This window comes from Molothrus aeneus, chromosome 15 (assembly GCF_037042795.1).
Source record: "Molothrus aeneus isolate 106 chromosome 15, BPBGC_Maene_1.0, whole genome shotgun sequence".
NCBI classification, from domain to species: Eukaryota; Metazoa; Chordata; class Aves; order Passeriformes; family Icteridae; genus Molothrus; species Molothrus aeneus.
Window position 1 is genome coordinate 14,825,251 of NC_089660.1, and position 20,481 is coordinate 14,845,731.

General features: G+C 42.7%; 1 protein-coding gene across 2 annotated transcripts in view; it reads right to left on the reverse strand.

The window, feature by feature from the left end:
- The window catches only part of SLIT3 (slit guidance ligand 3), a 491,996-nt gene extending 471,738 nt beyond the window's left edge, over window positions 1–20,258 (reverse strand). Inside the window, exons 1-2 of one of the 2 annotated variants that reach the window (XM_066559985.1) lie at window positions 20,191–20,237; window positions 19,758–20,007 (exon numbers count right to left, since the gene is read on the reverse strand). In XM_066559985.1, the coding sequence (XP_066416082.1) occupies window positions 19,758–19,942 (185 nt within the window). In that variant the 5' untranslated portion in view covers window positions 19,943–20,007; window positions 20,191–20,237. Of the gene's footprint in view, window positions 1–19,757 lie in introns of both variants that reach the window. The other variant, XM_066559986.1, reaches the window with a different exon arrangement.
- Window positions 20,259–20,481: the final 223 nt, after the last annotated feature.

Below are 20,481 nucleotides of genomic sequence, written 5' to 3' on the forward strand. Positions count from 1 at the left end.
CACTCAGCATTCTTCCCCTGGTGAAATCTGCAGCCCTCTGCTCTGAAAGATTTCAACATTCCTTGATCCACACATATCTCGAGATCGCTTTTTCCTCTGCTCCTGCAGATTGGCACAGTCTATCCTGTATACACAGTATCAATCATCCTATTAATCACTTACAGAGTTTAGTGTCTAAGTGAAAGGTTTCCATTTCTGTTATTCCAATTACTTGCACCATGCCCTAACCTTAAGAGAAACATTCCTCATGAAGTTCACTCTGCTCAAACCATAACTGCAGCCTCTGTCTGTTTTAAAAAACAGTGTTTACCTTCTGAACATTTGCTTTTTCCAGCGTGCTCTGCCTCAAGGCTTATCTGCCATTTGAAGAAAAACAGACTGAAACTGTGATGAACTATGTAAAATTTCCTCCTCCTGTTCACAGTAGGTCTAACACTGCTGCAAAGCAGCAGATTGCCACAGGTTACCCCATTAGTCAATTAAACTTTGTGACTCTGAAGTTACTGAACTAATGCAGACATTAGTGGTTTACAGCTGGTATTTGTGGGCAACATAATATTTTATGTTTCCTTTATAAAGTTTGGCAGCTGATTATGGGCTCGCTAGTGGGTTTCAACTACAAAGAGCTAAACCTTAACATGTAATCTTGGTTGGCTTTCAAACACATCAGTGTTCAAAAGGACTCTTGGAACCAAACAGATTTCTTGGAAAAGAAATCATCTGGGTCTAAGATATGAAGAAAATAATACCATGCAGGCAAATTTATTTACATTTCACTTCAACACTTATCTATGTCCAGATGAAATAATTCTACGTAATATTCTTATTATGCAGAATTCCTGCATTTTGGGTCATATGTGGGGCCAAGAAGATCTTGAATCCTACTCAAAACATCTCTCCCACAGTGCCAGCTACTACTCTTGGTTATTTCACATTCAAATAAGATAGTCTAATCAATTAACAACATCTAAAAAAACTTGATTAAGGAATACAGGTCTCTTCTGGAGTGTCACCAGCAAAGCTGATTATCACTCCATTAAAAAGAAATCAGAAATGACATCTATACCAGCTTTGGTAAAGCTCTTGACATTAGGTCTGCCTTGTCAATTTATTAATTTATTTTAGCATAATTTGTAGAATAAAGCATGCTAAGAACAGTGCAGCTACAGTGGTAGCTTTAAGAAAACAGACGTGGAAGGAATTATTTCAGTGAGACTAGAAACATGAATTGGACTAGAATGGTACAAGACATCATGAAAGTGAGTTCAGATGAGCTATTAAGGGAGCTTTACTCATAAACATGTCCTGCTATGTTCTAATAACAATTTAATTCAACACATATTTTGTAGATGCTGAAGACTGAGTCACACAACATACACACTTATTACAAACAGGGATGCTTGGAGCAACTGGAGCAAATCCTGCTTCACTGCAATAATTCCTCTGAATTGCTTCATCCTTCATTCTTCTCTAAAGACAATCAGTGAATTTAAGACAGACTTTTCAATGTCTTAAAGCACTAGCATTCCCAGGAGTGCACAGATTTCCTCTGCTACATTACTTAAATTTCAGTTGATAATTACTCTGCTCAGCCACTCAACTCTTCCAAAACATCCGGATGCTGTCTCAGCCCCCATCCTCTTCCTTGGACTGGACGAAGCTCCTGCCTGGAGAAGTAAATCCACTTGTCTCCTCACACTTTGTGCCTCAGCCTTCCAGGCTCTCCAGCCTTGGCAGTCGCAGCCGCTCATCCCGGACAGCCTGGAGCCTCCTCCCCTCCCTGGTGCACAGAGTCAGGGCTGATCTGACACCCCATCACCCCACAAGGAGCAGAGCAGCTCTTACAGAAGAGCCAATAACAACAGCAATCAGATGCTGAAGTCTTGCACAATCTTCAGCTCAGTAACTCTGTAGGTGTGTAGAGATAAAATACCTTATACAACATTCAAATCCTTTTATATACAAGGATGAAGAAATCCAAAGCAACACTGCCAGACTACAGCAAGTTCCTATTGTAGTCAGATGTTAATCTGCTACCATCTGAACCCTCTCTCTATTATAACATCCAAGATATTTGGATAATAAAGCTTGGGCTCTCATCGTAGTGGTGAGTCTTAAACATACCCAGATCAATCCCTGACTTAATTCCTCAACATCTTCAAGATTATGGGTTTGGGGTCCTTTAATCATTTCAGAGCTCTGGTTGCCCAGTTGTGCTTCCCAGGCACAGAGAAGCCAAATTGCTGAGTCTTTCTAAAGCACAAACCAGTTCTCTCCCTACAGCTCTGTAATGGTTTGGTTCTGCAGCCTCTGATACACGGGCACAAAACACACTGACTCTGATGTTCTTTCTGCAAATGCTGTGCTTGCTTTAAGACAAGGCTCTATTCTGTGCTTTAAAAAAATACAACAGTATTTTTTTCTGATCTGAAAAACTACCAGACTTCAGGCCTAATGCTGTTTCCTTTTGGTCAGAAAAGAAATTGCCTAAACTTAGCTCCCTTTCTAGAAGGAACACAGTTGTTGCACTTGGTTAAAGCCATTTATTGTCAATAACTGCTCAAAAAGAATAAATTTGCCTCTATTTCAGAGAATTCTCAGGTGCCCATCTGGCAAATAGTGACATTCCTAACAATAAAACTGAAGATCATTGATGCCCAATAATTTCATGGCAGTAGCTGATTTAGCATTTCAGTGACAAGCACAAGTCCTAGATGGGCAATATTTTGAAAAATATTTATTGTCTAATTAATATTATTTGTCTTTAACCTAAGACAACATTAGACAAAATGAAAAACCCATGGAAAACAAAAATAACCTGCCATCTAAGGAGAAGGAGCACCAGACTTTATTGCAGTCCTCAGATATTTCTTCATTTACATCAATAAAGAATTCAATAAGGGCAGTAGGGAAACTGTATTTAAGGAAAAATGAACTGCCATACACTTCAAAAACCAGCTCTTACCCAAGTTAAACAGCACTAGGATTCTTTCCTGTCCAGCTGCTTCCTAAGTAAGGTAAATGTTCATTTCTAGTCACAGAACCTCAAACACAAAGCTGAGTTTCTGTTCCTGCTACGTTTTCAAAGTGGTTACCACGCACCAGTTCAAAGTAGGGACAAACAAATCAGCCCAGAACCCAACACTCTGAAAGGAATCTGGATTCAACCAACACCCCACACACAATCTACAGGGAAGATGAATTTCTCTTCACCTCATTTTTTTTGTATTTTTCAAGAAGGAATGCATAAAACTTGTGTGTCTCAGAACAAAGTTAGGAATTAATAAAAACCTCTCTTGTTCTCCCTAAAAACAGGTCAGGATCCAACCCACCATCTAGAATTCCCATCCAAACAAACCTCACCTGGGACACAATTCATGCAACTTCCAAATGTTCATGAAGAACAGAAGAAAAATAATTTCCCAAGAAACACAAGAGCACCTGTTTTGAAGTGCCAGCACACATCCTGTGCTAGGATTAATCTGTACCACATTCCAAAGGGTTTATTTTAAATGGCAAATGAACATTGAAAACACGGGAGCCAAAATCCAAGTGATAATGAATTAATCCAGATCCCTGGATCTAAGGAGTTGCTGATGTTTTTCATTAGCCCAATTCCTCCAAGTAACTCAAGCAGCCCTCGCTCCTGAGAAAAAAAGGTTTTTTTCTGTGCCACTGCATTGCTGAAGGACTTGGTCAGCCCAAAGCATCCCGAGTGGCAGCTGAGTCAGCCCCTGCAAGTTTTTCTGTGCTTTGTTTTCCCCATCCCCAGTCACCAGCCCAGCTAAGAGCACCTGAGCTGAACAAACCTGCATTTTTCACCCTTGACCTGGCTATCTCTTGCACTCCAGAAACTTAAAGCCATGAGGAAAACCTTGATTTTTAGGAAAGCTAAAAGCTGGAGGAAGAGCTGGAGGTTGAGTAAAGCCTCCCTTCTTTAGGAGTGCTTTAGTTCTTGGTTTGGGATCATGTTAAAACCAGGACCAGGAAAGGGACAAAAATGCACTCCCATGTGTGAATGCACCCAGAGACCAGATTCTGGCTGCCCTTTCCAGTCCTCACACACCCAGTGTCTGTTTTATTATTTTAACCATTTTCCGATTTCTGCTGTGCAGCTAATTTTCTTTAATGGGTATGAACTGCCACCAGCCTCTCAACCTTAAATGACCATAATTCCTAACAGAAAGCACTTGGCAATTCTCTCTTTTGCCTTCAATCCAAGAACTTCAAAGTTCCTGTGATAAACTACTCAATTATAACACCATCCCAAAGCCCTCTGGCAGCACAATCTGCATATCTTCAGATTGAACATATTTTCATCTCCAGTTTTGCAATGCAGGAAATGAATTCCTGGGACTGGGTTTTATGAAATACACAAATTCCACTAGTTTCCAAATCACATGGGCAAGTATGAACCTCACTTCTAAGGAAAGACAAAAACTTCAAAATCATATTCAGCCGAGGTAAATCCATTTTTTAAAAAAATAGTACATTTCATCTCTATAAGATTTGTTATTTTTTCTTCTAATCAGCTGACTTTGCAAAGGAGCATGAGAATTTATTTTTATTTCTACTGAGCTCTAGAAAGACTGGCACACCCTGAACCTTTCACATCATTTAGTTCAATAGAAGAAAAATACTGAAAGCCCTCCACCTGAGAGGGAATAAACCCATGCAACCAGCCCAGGTGGGGCAGGGCACGAGCAGCAAGATGCTTTGCAGCAAACTCTCCTGGAGCCCCACTGTGCCCCAAAACTCCAGCAGTGGCCCTTGGAGCAGCAAAGGCCACCTCAACCACAGACAGAGGGGTTGAGAATTTGGAATAATTCACTGCTGTGTGTCCTGTGGGTTTTTGACAGCCCATCTAAAATCCTGGGTCAGTGCAGGCTCTCAGGACAGGAAAGAGACTCTCAGGAATCTGTCTGGTGACGTTTGAACAGAGGCTGAGACACCTGGGTTTGTTGAATTAAATTAAAGAGGGGGAGATCCTACTGCAAACTATAACCAGCAGCTTGGAGACTGCAGACCCCCTTCCCTGATCTGCAGTGGGAACAAGGGACAGGTGGAGAAACAGTAAGAGAGAAAAAAACAAGCCCTGCTACAGCCACCAGCGCTTCCCAAATATTCTGCACAGTTTCAGCAACAAGAACTGCACAGATCCACACAGCAACACTGGGATCCAGCAATGTGGGATACACCTTGTACAAGAGTAACAACCAACCCACTACTCACACCATTTCTGAATTTCTGCTGTAGTTGTTGGATACCACGTGTGCGACCCTGGATAGTTTCAGTCCTCAGGAAAATTTAAATAGCAATTAAACAGCCACACAATAGTTGGAGTGTGCGAATCCCATGCTGCAGTCCATTGTAGGTTTGTAACACACCTACAACAGCAGCTTTTAATTCAAAAAAGATTGGGTGCTCTGTTCTGATTAGAGAAGGCTTTCAGGTATGAGTCAGAGTGTTTTCTTTCTGCCTGAACAATGAGAAAAACGGACCTTGGAAGTTAAGTGCCCTAATTTTGTGAATAAGCTGTCCATTCTTACACCCATGACAGCAGTGCTTGGTTAATAACACACATTAAGTGTCCAAATGATCTGGAACTGCTTGCAGACAACACACTTCTGCCCTCATCCTTATAAAAATAAGAAAAAAAAATATTTGGCAAACTACAAATGTTAAGAAATATCCAGGAGAAAAAAAAAAATCTTCACTTTTTGCAACTTGTGCAGTTGAATTCCAGGCTGAATTCCCCACAGCAGACCGCAGTGGAAGTCACACCAAGGCCCACAGAAAGCAGCATAATGGATTGAGTAATTCAAGTATTCTGCTTCTTCCAAGGAAATACATGTTTGTCTCAGCCTGCAGGAATTCCTGTCTAATAATTAGAGTGTACAGGTTTCATTACCCACATAAAGGAATGGTTATGCTGACAGCATAATGTTTAACAGTGCATTTTACACTCCTGTGTCCTTCACCTTGTCCCCAGAGTCTGAACTTGCTCTTGATGTGCTCCAGATCTGCTCTGGCAGTGTCACCTGTGCCCTGCTGAAAGACACAGACACTGCAGGAAGAATGAGAGGCTGAGGCTGTCCTGGCCCTTCCTTGGGTGCCAGGGCACACCTGGGCTGAAGAGGCACCTGGAGATGGAGCTCCAGCACAGGAGGGAGAGGACAAACACACCCAGGGGTGCAGGAACACTGCCCAAACCTCCAGTGATGGTCTGAGCAAAGTCAGAGCTCATCTGGAGCTCAAGCTGGCAAGGGTCACCAAGAAAAGCTCCCAGCAGTGCATCAGCTGTAAAATAATTCACAGAATGACTGGGTTGGAAGAGACCTCCAAAATCGTCGAGTCCAGCCCATGCCCTAACACCTCAACTAAAATAATAAAATAAGAAACAAGGTGTGATGGTTCAGTGACAGACTGAGGCGCTCAGAGCCTTCACCAGCACAGCCTCCCATGTTCTGGTGGCCAAGGAGGAGAGGAACAGCCAGGAGGGGCAGGGGATCAAGTCAAACATCCCTTGAGAGCTCCTGGCCAAGGCTGCAGGAAGACAGGACACAGCTGCTGGGGCACAGATCAGGCTGGTACAGCCCAGCCTTGCCCTGACACCTCCAACACTGGCAAAGGTCACCTCTGCCTTGGAAAGGTTAAAAAGCACAAAATGGCAAAGGACAGGCTGCTCAGCAGCAGCCCCAGTTTGGTACTGGAAAAGTCACTGAAAACACTACAGGAGGCAATTTCTGCTTTTCCAGACCCAGACAGACATTTTGTGTCTGAATTCCATGTTCTGGATGGAATGTTCTGAATTCTATGTGAATTCCACGTTCTGCTTTGAGCAGAGCCTGAGCCAGGAGACCTCATGAAATCCCTTCTGACCTTAGTGATTGCATGAGTCTGCATTTTCTGCAGAGGAAAAGGTAAAACAAGTATTTGTTGTCTTTTGTTTCAGGGTGAATTCAGGGAATGGCAGAAAACTTTAAATATGAAGCATAAAAAATAGAAAATGCTTTGAAATACAGCTGCCTCAGAAATATGGTTTAATATGAAGACAGGGTGTGCACATCATAAAGAGCAGCAAGTACAGTTCTGTGCCACATTAGCTCAAGCATCATTTCAATTCATACTAAAAATTAAACCCCAAGGTTAACAACTGCACACACAAAAGGTCACTTCTTCACTTCTTTTCAATTCTTGATCTTGTTTAGCCATTCCTACTAAACTCCTCCAACTGCAGCTCTTCTTCCCTGTCCAGCAGGACCAGCTGGTAGCAGGGATTTCAGGTGGCCAGCCCAGCCCAGGGCTGCTCCAAAGCTCAGGCAGAAATCAGAGCAGCTCAAGCATTCTCTGGGCCATATTTTCACTCAGCCACCACATGGACAACCCCATCAGGATATCAACAGAGATGTGCTTCAGTGTTTGACACTTCTGGACTCATCTGGGCAAAAAGCATTGCTGCAAACTTCAGCAAAACACACTTTGCTTTAAGTTTGTGTTTCACTTAATTGTGGTGTGTGACTGAATAGGTCACAGTGAAGAAACTGCAGTGTTTGGGTGTTCTCCACTAATGCAGACAAACTGATATTTCAGACTTGCAATATTTCACACCTGCTCCTCACTGCTGTAAATCCTTGATAACTTGGGAAGACATCCCATGAACAAACAAATTATTTTAGTGAATCCTGGCATGAAAATCAAGCCTTGATTTCATCACCCTGCTCACTTTCAGACATGCACAGACTAGAAACCCTTCCCAGATCTTTTCCTGGAAAGGTAAGAGAGATCTCTGTTTATGTTTGGGGTTTTTCTTTTTGTTGCTGTTCAGGGCTTTGGGTTTTTTAATGTGAAAAGCATCCAGTTTCACCAACTCTATTCATTCCTAGCACCAGCACACTGAGTGTAACATGTCTGCAGAGGCCACTGAGGAGCAGAGGAAGCCAAAATGTTGCAATAAAATGTGCAGGACAGTTTTAATATGTAAAATGAATTTTGAAGGAAGGGTTGTATTGACTTGATGTTAGCAACCAGATGTTGCAACCAGTTTACAAGCAATTTTCTTCACTCTTGAGTGGATTCCCACCTTCCTTGTCCCCCATCCTCATCCCACTTTTGGTTTTTTGCATGCTGCAGTAAAGCTGAATTGATTTCACAGTGTTTGCTAAATGAACACAAAACTCAAGTTTTCCTAAAGCCTTTGCACAGAAATCTGATGTTTCAAGTTACTGAAACTCCTTGTGCTTATAAAACCACTTTGTACTGACCCTGCTGCATCCATGAGGGCTATGGAAGAACCAGCTTGGAAATTATCTATTCTATAAAATGAAGTTAATATTAACTGGGAACAATCCATTTTCATCTTCTAAAAAAACTTCCTAAGCCATTAGCTAAAAACTTTCCAGAGAGGGAAAAAATGAAAATAAAACCACAACCAATGCTAAACTAACCCCCAAAAAATCCATAAAACCCTTCTGACTGCTCCTTATCTTCTCTTGCCTTTTCACATGTTATCTATTAAAACTCAAAGCTCCAAAGGATCATTGGGCTGTTTCCTACACTTTCACATTCTTATCTGGGTAATTTATATCCAGATGTGTGTTTTCATCTCTCTCAAGAGCCAGCCTTTCCCTTAGGGCCTTATTTCTCAGTATCTATTTCCACTTCTGGAAAACAAGTTCTCTTTGCTCAAGAATTTCCCTTCCATCATTTTTATTTTTCCACCTCTTTTTTCTGGTCTCCAGCAAACCTCCCTGCTGCATTTACCTAGGCCTTTCTGAAATGCACAATTGCCTCACAGTGAGCTCTCCCTTGTGCCCAGCTGTGCTCTCCAAACCCCACCTCCAACCAGCTCCACCACTTCAAGAGGATGAGACTGCCAGGGCCTCTTCTCACCACTCCACAACAATTTCACACAAGCTTGTGACCCAGAGGCTCCCACATTGCTCAGTGATGCTGTAACCACTCCTGCCCACCCCAAAGAAAGGTGTTTCATCCAGGTTTGGCCAAAATCAGCATTTCAAAAAAACCTTCCTAATATAATGCCTCCCCAGTCTAAACAAAACCATCACATGGACCAAAGACCACAAAACTGGAGAAAATCCCTAATTTAAGTTCCCACTAAAGTCCAGGCAAAACGTGCTCCAGGACAAACAGGAAGGCACAAGACACAAACTGGACTCATCATCTCCTTGCTGGAATTTCTCAGAGTCATATTTAAACAACACAACTGCTTTAATTAAACATTGCTGTCTCCATGGCTGTGGACAAGCAGTGCATACATATGCAGGATTACTTTAATGGGCTGGATGTCCTCTGGTCACATCTGCTATGTGAACTTTCTATGCTACACACTCTGTCCTAAACCAGAGAGAATGGGCAAACTGCTGTTTGCTGTTTCCTTATTGGGAGAGCAGAAAAAATCATTAATGTAAAGTTAAATTATATTCTTACATAGGGAATGGGTAACAATGCAGGATTTCTTTGTTCTTTCACCTTGAATAAGACAGCACATCCCAAGGAAGGCAATATAAAATTCTAAGGAAGAGTCTTGCATTATTGGATAAGCCCTTTGTAATCTTTAAAGGAAAACTGAAGTTAGGAATTGGAATATTTTCTATTTTGGGACAAATTATTTGTGGAAAAAAATTTTCCAAGTAAAGTCAAATTTTTTCATTAGTTTGATATCCTGTAACATACGACCCTGCTAACACCAAAACCCCTCTTAGGCAGACAGACAACCAAGTACTACTTCAACTTAAAAAGCTGCTAAAATATTTGAAGTGCTCAATATTGCCCAGTGCACACCCAGAGAAAATGTCAGAGATGACAATTCAATAGGACAGTTTTGCTAAACTGCCTTAAAATATTTGGTTTTACTCTGAGCTGAGAAAGTGAGGAAGGCTCACAACTCATGGTATCCTTTGAAACTTTCAGGATTATTTATTAGGTACACCAGAAATAGCTCACAGTCTATTAACACTTGTATTCTACACCAGTTAATTATCACACTCTTACCTGCCACAGCAGAAGAAGACCCACAGAAAAAGCCCAAGGATTCAGGAATAGTCCCCTAACTATTAGCATGCACCTTGCTTCTGCTATCAAAATGTTATATTCCTAATAGTTAAATGCTTATCTTTTAACACATTTCACAAGAAAGTTGATTTCCACACTCTATTCTGTGCCTCTCTCCCCACAGTGAAATAGCCAACCTTGACAGAACCCAGCTCTTGAATAAAGCTTGGAGACACACATTAAAAGCTGCATTTGATTGTGCTGTGATTTTGGAGATCAGAACCTCAGCTCCACTAATATGAAATTTATTACCATTTCTGTTATCATGCCTAGGAGCACCCTTACAACAGCTCAAGATTCCTTCACACTGTGCAAACAAAGATTTCCCAAGGGATTTTCTGCAAAGAAAAAAGAGCAAAGGGAAGAAACAGAACTGGTGAGTACAGCAGGCACTGCCCTCAATCCAACACAGCCTAACTTGCACTCTGTATTTTCAACTGATAGAATTAAAATTACAGTAAATTTTAAGTTTTGTAAAACAAACTGTTGGCTTGGGGGGGGGGGGGTTGGGTTGTTTTTCTTTGTTGATATTTTTGGGGGTTTCTTTGGGTTGTTGATGTTTTTGTTGTTGGTTTTTTTTGTTTGGGGTTTTTGTTGGTTTTGGGGGGGTGTTTGGTTTTATTGGTGGTTTTTTGTTTGGTTTTTTTTTTGTTTTGGTTTTTGTTGTTGTTGTTGTTGTTTTGTTTTGGGTTTTTTTTAAACAAGGTCTGTTCCTCTCAAGAAACAGCATCAGAATGGAATGAAAAGAAGAATTAATCTATCAGAAATGGAGTTCAGCACCATCCTCCGCCCACATTTTCTGCAAGAACCTCGACAGGCTGTTAAAAATGTTACTGATCCCCAAACCATTGGCCTCCAGAGCAGCCTGTCCTCCCCTTCCATGGAGCCCTGGCTGAAACAGAATCACCAATCTGTGCCTCTCTAAAAGCAAAGGTGCAGAGAAAACATCCTGAGAAACTGCAGGAGCTCCTGTGTCCTGTGCTGTGGGTGACTGCAGGGATGCAGAGACAGCACAGTGCCACCACTGTGTCCCCACACCACTAAAGAGGGGCAGTTAATTCCCAAATCCAACATTAATTCCAATTACTACCCAAATCCAACATTAATTCCAATTAATTCCCAAATCCAACACTGCTGCCCCAAACCACACTGACCAGAGCAGCCAGTGAGGCACCACCAGGGACAAATATCTATATATTATATAGATATTATAATATAATTTATATAATCTACTATATATTTTTGTGTCCCTAGGTCCTCAGTGCTGCTGCACTCCAGCAGCATTTACAGGTGTTGAGAGCTCTGTCAGTGCCCTGCTGCTAATTCCACCAGGCTGATCCCTCTCCAGGCAGCTGAAGCAGGAATAAAGGCAGGCACAGCATCCCACAGGACTCTCCTGAGGAGTCCCTTGGACAGAAAGTTAAGAATAATTTCTGCAGCTGTTGAGGAAAACAGGTAAAAATGAACTGCTGAGAACATCAATTCCATAATCTACTTAGAAGAAAATTTCAGATAGATTTTGAAGGCTGGTCAATGGAAAGTCAAGACAAGATCAGCCTTAAAACTTACTTTTCTGCCTCATTTTAACCATACTCATGTTTACTGTAAATCCTCCCTTGACCAGTGAACAGCAAAGGAAATTTGAAGCAATGGCTACAGTCTCATTTCTACCTGAGAGACAAAATTAGGGTCTTAGAAAAAGAAGTAGATCACAAATAGAAAGGTAAAAATCTAATTAAAAGCTCCAGAAATCTATCAATCATAAGATTAAAATCATCTATTGCAGCCATCAAACAGATGGTGTAAAAGCAAAACACAAAAATTTATTCTGACAGAGACAACTGACAGACCAGATTCAGTTGCAGGGAAAAAAAAAAAAGCTGAAAATAACTGGCAGAGGTAAGAATCAATCTCTTAAATTCTCTTTTCTGTGGAGATGGCCTTCAACTCCATCTCAAACTTACTGAGTGCAGAGCACAGAGCTGCTCCCCTATCCTTGATGTGTTTAATGCCATTAGACAAACTGTCAGTTGCTTACAAGGCCATTTGCTGATGGGGAAGAAGCAGTTCTTGCTATTGACAAGATCCATTCAAGATCTTAAATGATGATATGTCTGACTAGAAAACACTGAAAGCAGACTTGGGAATAAAGCATTACAGATCTCTGGAGAAAAGACTTGAAAAATACTGAAAACAGAGCCTGGGCCATATTGCAACCCAAACATGACTGGAACCCAGCCTTTTCTTACCCTAAATATGATTTACACAGCAAACAAAAAAGTAGAATTGATATTGCTTTGATATTGGCAAAGTGTTGGTGAACATAAGAGGGATGGGAGTCACCAGAGCAGTCATAGATCAAAATCCACACTGGGTCATGCCAAAGCAATGAGAATAAAGAATCAATGAGAACTTCTGGAAGGCTCCCTGTGACCCCAGAGCAGAAAGGAGCCAAGGACAGGAGACATTTCCACCAGCCTGACCCTCAGACCTCACAAGAGGACAGGGCATAAAACTGTTATAAACTATTATAAAACCATATATAAAACCATGATAACATTTTCTGAGCACCACTGCCCCATCTACAGCCCTCTAGCAGGATGGACAGACAGACAATGCCCTGAAGGAACCTCTGCCCCACGTCCCTTGCAGTCAGCCCTTCTCCATCATGTTGCCAACATCATTCTTGGAAAAGCTTTGCCCTTTGAGGTTCACTTTGGCTTTGCTCCCCAAACTTATGTTCCTTCCTCACCCAAAGTGAGAAACTTCTGCGTCTCCTCCTCCCTGTTTTGTCCTGCAGGATGGACAATAAGCCCAAGAGGAAAAGAGAAGCCCTTCAGAGAGCTGTGGGACCTCAAGATGTGTGAGGGGATTCCCACAGCTGCTCCACACTGTGGAAATCCTGCAACACAAACTTCATCGAGGCTTTGGGGAAAATCATGCTTCAAGTCATTTGGGCTGTTGGCTCCTGGGAGGGAACACATCCTGATTTCACAAACTCACTTCTTTACATGAAATCACTGAAATTACTCACTGAATATCCTGATTAGAGCCAAGTTCTTTGTCCCTATATCATTATCCCCAAACATCTTGTGAGATTTCTGTGAGACAATCATTTTTCTCTGCTCTGTGGAGGTTGAGGAATAGCCTAAATACCCTTGAAAACACAGACAACAAATATACAACAAATACAGTCAATGTCCATGCAGGAAAAGCTACTTTTGTTTCAAACATGGCTGGAAATGTGTGCACCCTGGCAGTGACATGGCAAAAGATGACAGGTAGGTCTCACTGTAAAGGTCAAATGACAGTGTAAAACACAAGGAGTTTTATACAACTACAGTGCCAATAAAAGAGTGTCAGGATTTACTTTTTTTATTGGCCTCACATCCCCCCACAGGTAAGCTGCACCTGTAGTTTTGGCTACATGCTTCCCCAAACCTATACAGTGCACAAATTCCAGGGATATAAAAACAATATCATCATCTGCATTTCAGGACTTCCTAAAAGACAACAGCTGCTCTTCAGAGGGGCAATTTTCCTTTGGCCTAATTCCTTTGCATGAATCAATACCCAGCTGTAAAAGTAAGAAAATGAATAAAAGTAAATAGTCTCAGAGAAGCTCATTAAAAAGTCCTGCAGGAAGTAGCCTGGTCTCTTTCATCTCAAAATCTAATCCAAATTTGTGCAAATAAATACAGGCAACATGACAATGGCCACTGCTTGCTTCTGCAGCTACCAATTTACAAGAGCTAATTCCATCCTCCTTCCTGCTCCCATCACTTCAAAACCATGTCACAAATTTAATAGCACCAGGCTGATCCTACCCAGGTTTGTGCCAACATCCACTCAAGCACTGCTAGTCAGAGTTACATTAGGAAAAGGGAATTATCCCCATAAAATCAGAGAATTCAGTGGAGTTTTCCCAGGATCAGTCTCTCCAAGAGCAAGTTTTCCAAGTTCAAGCCATGTACATCCACTTACTGACACATGACCTAGGGAAAAAAATATCTGAGAAATGCTCCATGCAAGGTTTTGGAGACAATTACTACAAACAAATGAGTGATAATCCCCAGTGGGAAGAACTCTAGAAAAGCAGAATGTCATTGTAAGAGTCACATAATTATATTTGCATGTGTTTAACATCTCCTTCTGCAGGAATATGGAAGCATTCAAGACAGGAGCTTAGATTTAATTTGGAGACAGAATTGAGGAAGTTGAAGACTTATTACAAGCCAGAGCAGCTTCAGCAGCTCCATGCACCTAGGCCAAAACCACCATAATAATATATTTGTGTAACAGAAACCCCAGACCACATGAAAACTCAGGAGTAAGCAGATGACTAAGCTTCTAAATTGCACCTAAATGTGGACACACTCAATTTAGCTGCTCAGACAAAGCACAGAACAGATTAGTCCTGCAAGCTTTATCAATTTAGCAAGGTAAAGAATCCTTCAAATGAAAGGCAAAACAAAGCAATGACTAACACAGGAGAGCTATCAATTAAACAAGAGCCTAAGCCACCAAACAAACTCATCAAGAACTCAAACATGGTTCAATTCCCCAAATAAGCTTTTATACATATGTAATGTGCTGCTAACAGACAGGGAGATAAGCAGACATGAATGGGAGGAAGCTCACAAAGGCTCATGCTTCACGTTCAAACTGGAGGCAGACACTGACCCAGAGGACTCCTGAGCACTTTCCCAGTATCACTGGTTCCTTTCAGAGCCCAAAAACTCAACTCAGCTATCAGGCTTTGATCTGCTCACTGCATTTATGCATCATCTCAAACTGAATGTGGCTATCAGCTTTACTAAGTGTTATAAAGAGCCACATGTATAATTTACATATATAGAACACATTTCCACTGAAGGAAATTATATAAATAATCACATCTGAGAAGTGAAGCACCACTAAGGAAACCCTGATTATGAGAGTTTGATGGAGCAATCCTAAGGAACATTTCAGAAAGGTAAAATATTTAGGATTCTCATGGATGTGTTTACATATCCCTAAATTTTCTTTCTTTATTCAGTCAAATGTCTTATCAGTTGCCCAGCTAAAATATAAGAATCACTATGCCCACTCTAGGAGTTGTCTAATAAATTACCAGTTTTTCTCCAAAACACAAAAACCCTGTCCACTTCTATTTTTGGTGAGGTGCTAAGCTGCTCCCAAGTGTGGGAGGGATCAGTAAATACTAACAACAACCACAAGGGCAGCTCTGCCATCCTGCTCAAGGACCCCTGTGCAGCACCACATTCTGCAATATGAGGAAATATTGTAAATATGGAAGATGATGCCTATCCTGAGCATTCCTTCTCCAGAAAAAGCAGAATTGGAAGTTGCTCCTGGAAGTGACAAGGATTTGCTTCAGCACTTCTTTTCTCCAGACTGAGTAATTTCACTGTGCAGCAGGACAGTTTTCACCTCTTTTTAGTTCTTCCTGAGAGGTGAGCCAAAGCTTCCATCTCAACCACACAAATAGAAGGCCATCATAGAATGTAATCACAAGGTAAAAACTGCAGCACAAACCTAACACTGCTTGCTATATTTGCAAAGTTACTATTAAAGATCAGTCTGTGTAAAAATTAAAAACAGAAGTATGGGATTGTTTTATAACTCTGTTTCTGTGATCACTGTTAATCTGAGTATTTCCTTCAAGGTAGAAATCACAGGTACAAAACCTACAGACCTTCAAAGCGTTCAGGAAAAAAAAAAAGAAATCAAGTATGCATCTCATTTCTCATGAAGAATCAGTAATCAAAGCTAGTTCATTTAATAGAACTTCTCAATAAGAAATTCTTTTCCCCCTAAAGATATTTCCCATTGTTTCCTTAATGTCATATTTTCAGTTTTCCTGGGTTTCATATTAACACAAATTTGAATAATATTTAACTTGGCTCCATTAGCCCAAACAATCTGTAACATTTGTCCAAACATAACTCTAAAAGCTCTGTGGCAAAATATTTTAAGTGGTGCCATTAGATCTTTTACTAATTAAAGCAAAAAGTTTCCAACTTGAACAGGTATGTGGAATTTTTAGCTCAGGAGAATGCAGAGAGAAATAAATGCCTTTCCAGAGCATAACAGTTTAAAAAGGCACTTCGTGTGTGGCCATCAAGAAACTTGCTAAAATTATTTTCTCAACATATAAACATTTCCCCGAGATTAAAAATATTTTTGTGATTTCAGATATAACCAATTTGGTCTTATTTACATGCTAAACATACGAGTAAGAAGATTACACATCAACCCACTGTTATGTCATAAATAGTTACAGGTTGCTGTGGACCACAGGGCAGATACTCTGATATATCCTGTGGCTGACTGATGTTTCACCCATGAGCAAAATTTACACTCAGAGTCTTTTTCTCTCTGCTGCTTACATCAGAAAGCCCAAGTTGGTGCAATTAGTAGGAATCTAGATTTGAAGAAACTGATACAAGCTTTAAAACAGTTGTAATGAAGATGTTGGTGAACTCTACAAAAGCAGTGAGAGGCTCACAATGGACTGACAGAAATGAAAACTGAAAACAGTATTTAAAATACAGATTAAAGTGTTACCACATTACCTACTGTATCCTATTTCCACAAGGTTTCAGCCACTGAATGATCCAACAATACGCTATTTATATATGTAAAAAAACCCCAAACAAACCATCCAACACAGCTACATTTCACATTTATCAGTGGTGGTATCTCTGAGGTTAAATGTTCAAACTGAATATTGTGAAATCGCTACTATTGTTCTTTTCACAGCCATTAATCTAAAATTTAAATCTGTAAATAACACCAAAAAGAACAAGACCAAGACAACGATTATGCTCTCCTTCATTCTTTTTAACACTTAACCTGCCAAGGCCAAGAGCCTTCTTCTTCTGGCTCAGCTTCCTGCAGCAGGCAGGGGAAGTTCACATCTCTGATGTTCATTCTCACAAATGAAACCCAGTAACAACATGAATTCAGCCCCCCTGAAACTCCAGCTACAACAAATTACCATTTATGAAATGGCTCTCAGGTGGCCAACTAACCTTGTGCTTGTGAATCACTTCAACCTGCAATTTCAAAGTTTCATTCTAGCCTTTAACTTTTTAAGCCATTCACACGCCTCACCAGCGAAGCACACAAACCACCCATGTTATCACACATTCTTGGCATGCTCCCCTGGTACTGGCTTGTTGTGCGGTTTGTTGTTCCAGATTTAGGGGTTTTGGCTCTCAAATGCCAGGTTGCTACCCACCAATTTTAGAGTACACAGTTTCAGGCACAGAAGTTAAGGTTTCTCTAGCACTGACATCTGAAAGCTATTGCTCACACAGCTGAGGTTAAAGGAGGGCTGATACGGCCACAAAACATTAAAGGTTGTAGAATAGTGTAGTAAGAAAGCTCCATATTGCTATCATTTAAGAGCTCTCAGCACTATAAAATGCATTTAGAAACAGCCAAGCATTCTATAAAATTTCATTCTGGGACAGAACTTAGCCTTTAGGAGTGCTCTTTGCACACAAACTTTGTTTGCTTAGTAACCTCATCCAGCTTTCTTCCTCGGAGGAAAAACTGCCTGAGAATTTGAAGTTTCCCCAAGTCTATGACCCAGAAGGAAATAAAACAGGAAGTCAGGCCATACAATCTACAGCATTTGCTTACAAGTTCAAAAACATTTTAAGTCAGGGGCTAACCCACAGGAGGTGCAGCCGAGTGCGCTCTCCTGGGGTCACCCCGGAGCGCAGCGCGCTGCGCAGCCCGGCCGGGCTCTGATTACCGTTCCTCCCGGGACGTGGCCCTTTAACACTGCCCTCTGGATGTGTCCCTTTAACATTCCCCCCCATAGACATGTCCCTTGAATACCCCTCTCCCTGGACATGTCCCCTTAACATTCCCCCCTGGAAAGAACGTGTGCGTCCCTTTAACCTTCCCCCCATAGACATGTCCCTTTAACCTTCCCCCCATAGACATGTCCCTTCAACATTCCCCCCATAGACATGTCCCTTTAACATTCCCCCCATAGACATGTCCCTTTAACATTCCCCCCCATAGACATGTCCCTTTAACATTCCCCCCATAGACATGTCCCTTTAACATTCCCCCCCATAGACATGTCCCTTTAACATTCCCCCCCATAGACATGTCCCTTTAACATTCCCCCCCATAGACATGTCCCTTTAACATTCCCCCCATAGACATGTCCCTTTAACATTCCCCCCCATAGACATGTCCCTTGAATACCCCTCTCCCTGGACATGTCCGCTTAACATTCCCCCCTGGAATGAACGTGTGCGTCCCTTTAACATTCGCCCCCGGATATGTCCCTTTAACATCCCCCCTGAATTCGTCCCTTTAACATTCCCCCCATAGACATGTCCCTTTAACACCCCTCCCTGGACGTGTCCCTCTAACCTTTCCCCCATGGACATGTCCCTTTAACATCCCTCCCTAGATGTGTCCCTCTAACATCCCCCCCCCCCCCCCCCCCCCCGCAATGAACGTGTCCCTCCAACACACCCCCTGGCATGAACGTGTCCCTTTAACACCCCTGCCTGGACGTGACCCTTGAACATTCCCCCTCATGGACATGTCCCTTGAACATCCCCCCCGGACTGTCCCTCTGACATTCCCCCCCAGGACATGTCCCTCTAACATTTTCCCCCATGGCCGTGTCCCTCTAACATTTTCCCCCATGGCCGTGTCCCTCTAACACCCCTCCATGGACATGTCCCTCTAACACCCCCCCAGGGACATGTCCCTCTAACACCCCTCCATGGACATGTCCCTCTAACACCCCTCCATGGACATGTCCCTCTAACATTCCCCCCCCATGGCCGTGTCCCTCTAACACCCCTCCATGGACGTGTCCCTCTAACATTTTCCCCCCGGCCGTGTCCCTGTCTCGCACCGGGCACTCTCTGAGCTGTGCCATCTGCTATGCATTAAGGCACGTCAGAGACGCCGTCCCCTGCACCGAGCGAGTGCCAGAACTCTATCAGAGAACTCAACTTTGCTTTCAGCTTTCTCCCTAGGAACTCACTGAGCGAGTAAAAACAGTCAGCTAAAAAAACTCCCGAGAACTTTCAGTACGGGGGATTCGCTACGAACACATTCATTATTCTCCGTGCTCCCCACAGCGTTACGTTGCTATCATAAACCCTGAGGCAGATTAAAAATTGAATACCCCGCTTCCCCGCAGCAGCTTAAAACAGAAATTAGAGGCTGTTTAATATGACTTCTCCATTTGAATTAGTTTATGGAAGCAGCCGGTTTTCCATGGTGATGAAATCACCATGCTGAGAAAGTAAGGAGAAACTGCTACCAGCCGCCAGGTGAAAACATCCAGATTTCTAATTGCATATTAAATTGGTGTTTGCACTGACAGCGATTACAGCCGGGAGCACTCCAGGTACACCTCCGAACTCCATTTCAAGCAAGTCACTGCAAAACCCGATCAGGCGGCAGCTGAAAGTTCCCGAGAAACTCTGAACCCGATCGTTTGTACAAAGGCACAGCGGCAGGAGCGCTGCAAGTCCCGAAAAGCTCCTCCCCTTCCCTCCTGAAAACATTAATCCGTGTTGGATTGCTGAAACTCTTGTTACCGAGTGCTCTGCACTGATAGGCAGGTGTTGGGAAACTCGTCCCAGGTGTTGCTACAAGTGCTCGAGAAGCCCTTAACGGTTTTTACTTACAGTCTCTCCGCATTCCTGGGAATATCCCTCGGCACAGTTTTGAGTCCCAGTCCATGACAATCCACGTTGGAAGCAATACACGTACACTTATGCGGGCATCCTCCAACAGGCATCCAACTCACGAAGCTCCAAAAGCTCAGGATCGTTCCAAGGCACAGAAACGCACTTCTCCCACCAGACAACATGGTTCTCGATAGCTTCAGTGGGTATAAAAGTGAGCGAGAGCAGCCGGCCCCTAAAGATGAAATGCCTCTAAGAAAAAAGGGAAAAGAAAACAAGAGGCTCTTAGTACAGCCCAAGGGAACCCACCACTGCCATCATCGCCGGAGCACCAGCAAAGCTTCAAAGGCGCCCGAGAAGGTCACGTTAGGTGGAACAAGGTGGGGAATTGCCTTTCGGGCTCAGGTTTCTTTCTGTTATCTACGAACGGTACCAGAAGGCAGATAGTTTAACAGAGCTCGAGCCAGATGCGTCTTCAGATGAAAGAGAACCCGGGAGCAGAGGCAAACACACACAAAACATCCATCAGGAGCGGCGGCAACCTCCAAAACAGCCTCCTCCGCTCTGCACCGCCCCACCTGGGCCGGGCAGGTAACCCGCGGAGGGGACGGCCGGGGCTTCGCAGCGACCCCTCCGCCGCGGGCCCGCCCCCGCCGCGGGCTGTGTCGGGGCCGTGCGGGGCTGTGCTGAGCCGTGCCGGGCTGTGCTGTAGCTGTGCCGGGCT